Source organism: Stegostoma tigrinum, chromosome 20 (genome assembly GCF_030684315.1).
Source record: "Stegostoma tigrinum isolate sSteTig4 chromosome 20, sSteTig4.hap1, whole genome shotgun sequence".
In the NCBI taxonomy this organism is placed as follows: domain Eukaryota; kingdom Metazoa; phylum Chordata; class Chondrichthyes; order Orectolobiformes; family Stegostomatidae; genus Stegostoma; species Stegostoma tigrinum.
The window spans coordinates 47,603,607-47,613,962 of NC_081373.1; the positions used below are offsets into that span (position 1 = coordinate 47,603,607).

The following is a 10,356-nucleotide window of genomic DNA, read 5'->3' on the forward strand; positions in this document are numbered from 1 at the left end:
ACTGTACTATTACAGTTCTTGGAAAAGAAATCTTAATCAAAGGCCGGGCTCATTCTACACTGGAGCATGGGAGTGGACATTTCCTGCAAATAGGGGCATTGCCACTCCACTAGTAGCACAAATCCCAGGCCAGGGACATGGGTTTGAATCCAACGCTGGGGAAATGGTGAAATCTGAATTCAGTTCAAAAAATAATCCAGAATAAAAAGAACAGACCATTTTCAATTCCTGTAAAAAAGACTGGTCCTTTAAGAAAATGAATTTGCCATCCTTACCTTATCTGCTTTACATGTGATTCCAGATCCATAGCAATGTAGTCGAGTCTTAACAGCCCTCTGGGCAATTAGGGATGGGTAATCCCTATATTAATTTTTTTTATTAGTTCATGGGAGGTGGGCATTGGCATTTATTGCCCTTTCCAGAGGGCACTTAAGAGTCAACCACAGTACTGTGGGTCTGGAGTCACATGTAGGCCAGATCAAGTAAGGATGGCAGATTCTTTCTTGAAAAGCAATTGGTGAACCAGATGGGTTTTTCTCAACAATTGACAATGATTTAATGGGCATCATTAGACTCTTAATTTCAAATTTTTATTGAATTCAAACTCCACCACCTACCATAGTGGGAATTGAAGCACAGTCTCGGGAATATTTCTTGCATCTCCGGAGTAACAGTGCAACAATAATGCCACTAGGCCATTGCAGCCCCTGAGCCAATGGCACCTACACCCTATGAATGAGTAAATAATAAAAATTACCTCCCAACCCAGACTCCTGCTAGAATTCCATTTGGCTTAACAGGAATGCAACTAAAGAAATCCATTGTTCAGGACAATTGCTTAGACAAGAGATTATTTTAACGGGGTGATGATTGCAAGCAGGAAGACCTTGTTTGAAAACCTAACCATGTGCTTACCAGTGATCACATGAGGCTTCTCAAAAAAGTATTATAAGAAACTCATAATGACTAATGTGACTTCCTTCTGTAAAAGGTCATCTACTCAGCTGACCTGCTTCTTTCATTAAACACGTATGATCTACTTTGTAATGGATCCTATTCCAACCTATGAAATTTCTTGAGGAAGACAAATCTTCATAATCTCTGGTCCCAATTACAACCTAAAATTCCAGAGCATTTATCCATCTCCAATTCCATTAATCATCTCAAAACAGACTAATAAACAGGCTTATTGAACCTATGCCGCTGCCACTGCACTCCCCCACCCGTAAACCAATTTTATTTAAGCATAATATCCAATGACATGATTTTGTTCTATTAATAATGTGATCTGTAAGCATTTTATAGACATTTGCATTCATGTTACGGTGCATCTAATGTTTTACAAGGATGGGACAATGGGAAGGGATCATGAGGGAAACTATTGCAAAATCTTTGAATCGTTTTGTACCCAGCTCTTAATTCAGCTCTGAAATGCTTTAGAATGTTGACGTCCCAAATGCTTGATGGACATGACAGTTGATGTAACTTGGCCAAAACTCCTATTCATATAAACAATTGGTAATATGGTGATAATCTATCTGGATTTTTATTATTTAATTTAAGCTGTCAATCCAATGCTTACTGCGAGAGTACTCCACTGCCAGAGGGACTGTTTCCTCCAAACCTGACATTAATCAAATTCCTATTTGCCAAGGACAGAAGGACCCATCAATAGGAACGAAACCAATAAAATATAATCTGGGGTCTTGAGTCACCATGCCTCTGTTCGCCAACCTTACTCAAAAGCAATAAGTTGTTCATTCCTTCCAATGCAGACTGTGACCTCTGATTGTGCCTGTTGCTAGTGTGGCCAGATCTGATTGAATATTGGCCAGTTCAGATTTGACCACATCAGCTCCTGTTCTGGTTTCACAATACCCGACATGAGGGAAGATTTATCCATTCACAAGCACAGTTCAAACAATATGGTGATGATTTACTAATGAATATATCATCCTCTTGTGGCCACTTTGGTGAAATCACAGAATCGCTACAGTGCAGAAAGAGGCCATTCAGTCAATCAGATCTGCACTGACACTCCAAACAGCACCCAGTCATATCTAGACTTCCACCCTCCCTATAACCCAACACTTACAATGGCAAACTCACAAGACACCTCATCTGCAGACACTACAAAGCAATTTAGTATGGTCAATTCACTGCACATCTTTGGACTGTGGGAGGAAACTGGAGTACCCAAAGGAAACACACACAGACACGGGAACAATGTGCAAACTCCACACAGACAGTTGCTCAAGGCTGGAATTGAACCCGGGTCCCCAGCTGAGCCACTGTGCTGACCCACGCTGAAGTGTCAGTCGTGATTATTTGTGCATGCTCGCAAAGAAAGGACAGTCAGGGCTGACTTTATCCTTATTGACATCGCTCTCAGTGTCAAGCAATATTATCTATCAGCCTCCCTGATCTGTGTCAGTATTAAACAGTCAAAATGCTCGTCAGGCCTGCAATGAAAAGTACTCATGTTGTTCACACTCTCTTACACATACACACACACACACACATACACACACACACACACACACACACACACATGCTCTCTCACATACACACACACACACACACACACTGTCTCACGCACATGCGCACACACTCTCACAGACACACGCACACATAAATACACACACACACAAACACACACTCTCTCTCACACACGCATCTCTCTTACACAGACACACACATACACACACACACACATTCATAACTGTTCACCATCTCAGTTTCTCTAACTGAAAGACATGTTAAATCTGGAATTGTCAAGTGAATGTGGTTTCACACTAAAATGTGCAGGACACTGAGCTGCACCCGTTCTGCACTGTTGTTGTGATATCCCTGTAGAGTCACTGAGACAAAGGCCATGTTGATGTGTTGGTACACTAGTACACGGGTTGGTGAGTCAGATGCCACGTCACAGTTTGAATTTCTGGCCTCTGCTGGTCACCACTGTAGCTGTTGCAGTCTCCTAATGTCTACTTATTTAGATCATGTATAGTGACTTCACCAGTTTGTCTATGAACGATTGGTAACATACAGAAGGCTGTCATTTCAAGTTCTACACTCTGGGATTTCAACATAACAATCAAGACTGAAGCTGCAGTGCAGTACTGAAGGAGTGCTGCCCATCTGCCCTCTCAGCTCGATGTAAAAGGTCCAGGTGTGTACTTTGAAGGATATAAGGGAAGTTAACCCCAGTATCCATACCAATGTTTATCAATAAAGATCACAAAAAATCAAATGATTTTGTTATGATTATGAAGGGACTGAACAGAATGGATAGACAAACGTTGTCCCCACTGATGGAAGGATTGAGAGCCAATTCGCAAAACACAAAGGTGCAGCAGACGGTGAAGAAGACAAATAGAATCAAAAACAGACGTTTCAGGAAAAGCTCAGCAGGTCTGGCAGAACCTGTAAAGAAAAGAAATCAGAGTTAACGTTTCGAGTCTGGTGTATCTTCCTCAGAACAGATAGTAGCAGGGAAAATGTTGGTTTATATAGAGAAATAGGGAAGGGGGGGGGAGTAGGGTAGGGAATAAACGATAGGAAAGAGCCTAAAGAGAGTCAGGAGCAGTTGGGTCATTGGATCATAATTCAACTGGTCTTCTCTTTCTTTGGGCTCTATTCATTGTTTCTCCCCTCCCTACCCCACTCCCTACCTTCTGCACATAAACTGACATTTTCCCAGCTACCATCATTTCTGAGGAAGGGTCACTGGACCCGAAACGTTAACTCTGATTTTTTTTCTTCACAGATGCTGCCAGACCTGCTGAGCTTTTCCAGCAACTTCTGTCTTTGTTACTGACATAGAGCATCCGTGGTTCTTTCAGTTTAAGGCAAATAGTACGTTGACCTTTGCAGCAAGAGGATTCAAATATAGGAGGAGGGATGTCTTGCAATTTTACAGGACCTTGGGAGACCACATCCATGAGATTAGATGCAGTTTTGGTCTCCTTTATCTGAGAAAGGATGTTCTGACTTTGGAGGGAGTACAACAAAGGTTCATGAAACTGATTTTTGGGATGGATCAGTCAGGACACAGCAAGAACTGCAGATGCTGGAAGTCAGAGTCAATACAGTGTGGAGCTGGAGGAACACAGTAGGTCAGGCAGCATCAGAGGGACAGCAATGTCAATGTTTTGGGTCAGGAACCTTTGTCAGGGCAGTCCTGCTCATGGTGAGTTGCATGGAGGGGAATGTAGTGTTGATACTGTCATATATCTGCTCCCCTTGTCCTTCTAGATAGAAGTGGTCCTAAGTTGGGAAGGTGCTGACGAAGGATCTTTGGAGAATTTCTGAAGTGCATCCTGTAGATAGTACACACTGCTGCTACTGAGCATTTGCTGTGGAGGGTATGGATGAGTGAACTGAGATAAGGAGAAATTTCTTCACCCAGAGTGGTGAGCCTGTGAAATTCTCTGCCACAGAAAGCAGTTGAGGCCAAAATATTGAACATTTTGCAGATGGAGTGAAATATGGTTCTTAGGGCCAAGGGATCAAAGATTATGGGGAGAAAACAGAAACTGAGGACTGAGTTGGATGATCAGCTATCATCATATTGAATAACAGAGCAGGCTCCCAATGGCTGTATGGTCTACTCCTGCTCCTATTTTCTGTATTTCTGAGCAATCGGTGATGAGAGAAGGTTAAGTTTGGGTGATACAGTGGTTAGCACTATTGCCTCACACTGCCAGGAACTTGGGCTTGATTCCACCCTTAGGTGACTATGTATGTGGAATTTGCACATTCTCCCTGTGTCTGCGTTGGGCTTCCTCCCACAGTCCAAAGTTGTGCAGGTTAGCGGATTGGCCATGCTAAATGCAGGGTTACAGGGATAGGGGTAGGGGCGTGGATCTGGGTGGAATGCTCTTTAGAGGGTAAGTGTGGACTCAATGGGCCGAATAGCCTGCTTACACTGGAATGTGCTGCCAAAGTAAACAGTGGAGGCTGGTTCCAGGGGAATGGTACCAGGTGCATGGCTATTTCAGCATGGGCCAAATGGCCTGCTTCCATGCTGTAACATCTCAGATAGTAACTTTACTGGAGACAGCTTGCTCTCTGCAAACTGGCTCCTGTGTTTCCTGCAGCAACAACACTTCAAATCCCATGAGATAAAAGGAACTGCAGATGCTGGAGAATCCGAGATAAAAAAAAGTATAGAGCTGGATGAACACAGCAGGCCGAGCAGCATCTTAGGAGCACCTCGATTGCGAGGACAACAGTTACCTGGATCTTTCTACCTCTTGTGCCAAAGAGTCTGCTTCATTGTAACCAGAAAGCTTCAGTTAAACAACACGAGGGAGAAAAAGAGCACATACACACACGCGAAAAGTATGTGGTTCCAAACTATTTTTCGCGACATCAACCAAAGCAAAACCTCATGGCCAAAAGAGGAGCCCCGAAACAGGTGCAGAAGGCGTTCCTCTGAGTTATTTCCATGTTTAATAATTTTTGCAAACATCGAACCTGCTGACAGCTCTTTAGCAATTTCAGAAGCGACGCCAATCAGTGCAGTGCGCCTGCTCGTTTCTGGTAGTTTTATCACTAAGTCAAAGAACACAATAGCAATTCAGAGAAAGCAGCTTAACCTTGTTTATTATTCAGTGCTGAGCGTTCTGTGTTTGCTTTGCTGTGCGGGACTGCGTGATAATTCACTGGGTAAACTCTTCTCTGTTCTGAGTCTCCACAAGCTCTTTGATCTGCCGAGTTTGTTTCATCAACTGGATTTCAAAGTTGGGCCCCCGTTCCAATCAAACGCTGTAAATGGAGCGAAAATGATCTGAATGTATTCGAATTCTTTTCTTTCCCAGCCAGACAGTGCAGGTACTAAAACTATCCGCGGCTCCAAATAAACAAAAAGCAGACGTGAAACTCATCGGATAAAGGATGAATATTGCGACAGGATGGGCTCCACGCCCATGACTTCTACAAGCAGCGGAAATCTGAGCGAGAAACTTTTCCTTTAAGCTCCGATTCGCCATCCCCACACATTTGGACCCAGGATTTTAAAAGACAATTAAAAAAGGATTCAGAATGCAAGTTAAATAAGCGGGAAGGGGGAATATGCAGACAGGAGGGGATAGAAAGGCCAAAGTTGGGGCGGGGGGGGGGGGTGGGGAGGAGATAAAAAGAAACGGGGATAGAGACAGAAAGCAAACTGAACAGAAATGCCCAGTGACAGAGAGACCAAACAAGGGGCGCGAAAGGCGGATTGAGGACTGAAAGGCAAACACAAACTTTATAGATAGAACCGCAAAACGCTAAATAGAAGCGTCGGGGAAAGGCAGCTAGAACTGCAGATGTAAAGGACAGAGACAATGAGATAGAGGGAAGGAAGGCACAGCGAGAGAGAAAGACAGAGGGAGAAAGAGGACGAGAGATGGATGGAGGCAGAGGAAGGGAGATGAGGCAGATAGAAGGGCAAAATGAGATGGGTACAGTGGAACACAGACATGAGGCACAGGATGCAGGAGATAGAGGGAAGATACAGAATAGGGAGACGGAGACAGCGAGAGGAAGCTGGTGAAAGAGGGGTAAAAAGGGAGGAATGTCGAGACAAGATAGGGCCAGAAATGGATACAGAGGGGAGAGTGGGCGAGATAAAGACAGGAAGATTCAGACAGGGAGGGAGATTAGAGACAGGGAGATAAAGATCGAGAGAGGTTTCAGAAAGGCGTCAAACCTCAATGTGGTGCCATCTTTCGGGAAATGATTAAAGAAGGTAACGGGAATGAGTGTTGATTGCGCCTTAGATATTGGGGGGAGGTGGGGGGGGGGGCTTGGTTTGACACACACGTAGGTTTGCAAATTCTCCGAGCAGCATGTGTTGAAATCCCAGCATGTCCTTTGTCACACATGGAGAGAGGGGGGCGGGAACACAGGCAGCAGGAGCTGCTATAAAACTGCTCAGGAAGCGGCTGCACTCAGGGAAATAAAGTTTCTGCAAGGTCAGTGAGTTAACCAGACAGCCAGCAGGCAAAACCTCCGCGCTTCTGGACAGAAGGATTTATCACTTAGCTGCTCCCACAGGTTTCTGTCAGGAGAGTGAAGGGCATCTCGAGTGGGCTGTTCATCTCCTCCTTGCATTCATCTGGCGGTGTCCTGGACCGGAGAGACCCTGCTGACCATGTATTTAAAGGCTGCTGGGGCTGGTAGACTGCTGCTCACCTTTTGTCTCTGCAACACCGTGAGCTCCTTCAATTCCAACGCCATTAAGACAGCCAGCGGTGCGGCGCTGAGTCCCAGCCACCCGGTCAGCGTCGCTCCCCAGGTTGTGGTCCGTCACAGTGTCAACAAAAACCACGCGGTCGAGCAATTCCAGGTCAGTGTCAAGCCAGCTAACCTCCAAGCACGCACCCAGCTGGCCACCCAGACAAAACAAAATGTAACATTGTTTCATCCAGAACGGTCAATATTTGCATTGAAATTACGAAGTTTTCCCTGTTTAAGATTTAACGTCAAATAACACGCCCAACTTTTTGATTGTTTCAGACCTGGATTCTGACACAACATTACCTGTTGCAAAATAAGATATTTCTGTGGGTTGGACGATGTGTTTTTGGAGACACTACTTTTTGTGTTAATGCACATAAACATGTCGCAGTAATTACACTATCGCGTAATTTGTGTTATAGGTAGGGTATAAGCATTGTCTGGTGAATGTATTGCAGGGTCTACCTCTCTGCATGTATATTACGGGGTACGTCTGTGTGTCCGTGTGTGCGCGCGCCAATGTTGCGGAGTATAAATGTGTGTGATCGTGTTGTGGGGTGTATCTGTGTGCCGCCGTTTCAGAGTATATTTGTGCGCGACAGTGTTTCAGGGTATATCTCTGTGTGTACCAGTGTTTCAGGGTATATATCTGTGCGGTGTGCCACTGTTTCAGGATATGTCTGCGCGTGCCAATGTTGCAGAGTATATATACGTGTGCGTGCGCCATTGATTCACGCTACATTTCCGTGTATGCCAAAGTTTCAGAGCATATGTGTTTCGAAATTTCAGGATATATTTGTTTGAGTCAATGTTTCAGGGTATATCCGTTTGTGTGTCAGTGTTTTAGGGTGTATTTGATTGTATGTCAGGGTGCGTTTGTGTGTGTCAGTGTTTCAGGGAGTATTTGTGTGTGTCAGGGTGTATGTGTATTAATGTTTCAGGGTGTATGTGTATTAATGTTTCAGGGTGTATTTGTGTGTGTGCCAGTCGTTCAGGGTCTGCCCGTGCGTGCCCTGATGTGTGCTTAGTGTTGCTGTGTTACACCGTGCCGGGGGGACACTAACTCAACTTTCTACTCCGTTTTTGCAGTTCTCCAGTTGTCTGAATGACCGGGACTGCGCTGTCGAGCAGTTCTGTTCTGCTTCCAGAACCGCTGCCCAGCATTGTCTGAACTGCCGCCGACGCCGAAAACGCTGTCTCCGAGATGCTATGTGCTGCCCGGGGACTCGCTGCAGCAACGGTGAGTGCGGGGAGAATGACGGCCAGAGTGGGAGAGAGAACGGAACAGGACGAGGGGAACGGGTTGGGAGAGGGAAGAGTGAGGGAGGCATTTCGTGGAAGGATAGTAAATGCGAGAGAAAAAAAAGTGCTGAAAACTTGCAGCTTTTCAATCGGGCTGTTGGTTTTCAGAGAAAAAAAGTACTTTATAGATAAAAATCTAAAAATTTTCAACATGGATATTGCAGAAACAGGAATAAAAATACAACTTGTCCGCATACATCCTGTCGATCCCGCTGCAGTCGGTCTTCTATTTGCAATATACATTCCACGTCAGGTATTACAACCGGAGGGCAACATGTTTCAAATAGGAAATTAGGGGAAAGTGCGAGACAACTAAACTTTTATATACACACCATGTTGCACAATGGTGCCTCGGTTAATTCAAAACAGCAGATCTGTTTTACCAGAGAGAAATAAGATCATGGACTGTGGAAGTTGCCAAGAGGCTAAACCGAGGTCGTCTAGTGGCCCCCTCACTTCCCACCCCTATCTCCTATCTCCTCTGGTTGAGTTTGCTTGGTCTCAGGGTCCCATAATCACTCCATCCCCAGAATTCATTGAACTCACTAATTGACTAATTTGAACTCCATTGGAATTTAAAGGAGTCAGGTTTAAGTTGCTCAAAAAGAAGTCAATGAACATTTCTGGGCCAACAGAGGGGGTTGTTGGTTCATAGTTTTCTCTTGGAGGGAGCAAACTGGATTTTGAGGTCTGGATTGTCTTGCAGGACTGTGCATGCCTGATGATATTGAACACACTCCTGGTGAAATTGAGGAGAGCATCCTGGACAGCTGGAACCATGAGGAGCATCAAACCACCTTGGACAGCCATTCAAGGAGGACAACCCTCCCTGCTCGGTCCCACCCAGTTAAAGGTAAGGGCTCAGATAAATTCAAAACAGGTCCAAAGTGTGTGCTTTGCACTGCAATCTTGAAAGTTTCTCACTGACTTTCTCTTTTCATCTCCGTGCGCCCCCCCCCCCCCCCCCCCCCCCCGGCCATCCTTTCCCATCTTAGGACAGGAAGGTGATGTTTGCCTCAGATCCTCTGACTGTGACCAAGGACTATGCTGTGCCCGACACTTTTGGTCCAAGATCTGCAAACCGGTGCTGAGGGAAGGTCAGGTGTGCACCAAACACAAGCGGAAAGGCTCCCGCGGCCTGGAGATCTTCCAGAGATGTGACTGCGCCCAGGGTTTGTCTTGTCGGATACAGAGGGGAGAGAATCACAGCAAGAATTCCAGGCTGCACACATGCCAGTGACCCTGAACCACTGTGGACAATGGTGAAAGGACTGACCCGAGACCTTTGGACATTGGGCTGGGGAGGAGGTTTGTTGGGAAGATGGGGGAGGGGTAGGAGAAGACTTCGGTTCAAGATCGGCCGACTAGCTGAGCCCCCCCTCTCAGGGGCTTTAGACTGGAAGCATGCTGGCATCCTTCAGAATTCGAAGTGTATCGGGCTTCTTTTGGTTCCCTTTTAAGGAACTATGTAGACTGTAATGCTTGCAGTAAATTACTGTGTTGTAAAAGATTCAGTCTGGCACTTATACTGTAAATACTTGACTGACCAGTATTGTGGAAAATGCTGCAAGGCCTTCCTCCCTGTTCAGCCAGTGTTGTAAATTGTTCTATATTATTGCTATCGAGTGTCTTGTGATATAAATTTTCTATATTTTAACTGAAATAAAAGTGTCACCAGTTACTACAGTCTCATTTGGGAGCTGTGATTGTTAATCATGGTGGTAACATAATTTAGATATTCTGTGTCGTTTTAAGATACACACTTATAGAGGGAGAAAGTTTACTTTGCAAAGCCACTCACACCAGCCTACAGCATTGCAAGCACTA

At 45.1% G+C, this 10,356-nt stretch overlaps 1 protein-coding gene across 1 annotated transcript; it reads left to right on the top strand.

Annotated features, from left to right (window-relative positions):
- Positions 1 to 6,957: 6,957 nt before the first annotated feature.
- Positions 6,958 to 10,149, top strand: dkk1b (dickkopf WNT signaling pathway inhibitor 1b). The gene is made up of 4 exons (XM_048551354.2): positions 6,958 to 7,336; positions 8,317 to 8,467; positions 9,236 to 9,382; positions 9,525 to 10,149. Exons 1-4 carry the CDS (start codon positions 7,142 to 7,144, stop codon positions 9,767 to 9,769), a joined length of 738 nt encoding a protein of 245 aa, XP_048407311.1. The 5' UTR covers positions 6,958 to 7,141; the 3' UTR covers positions 9,770 to 10,149.
- The last annotated feature ends 207 nt before the right edge of the window (positions 10,150 to 10,356 follow it).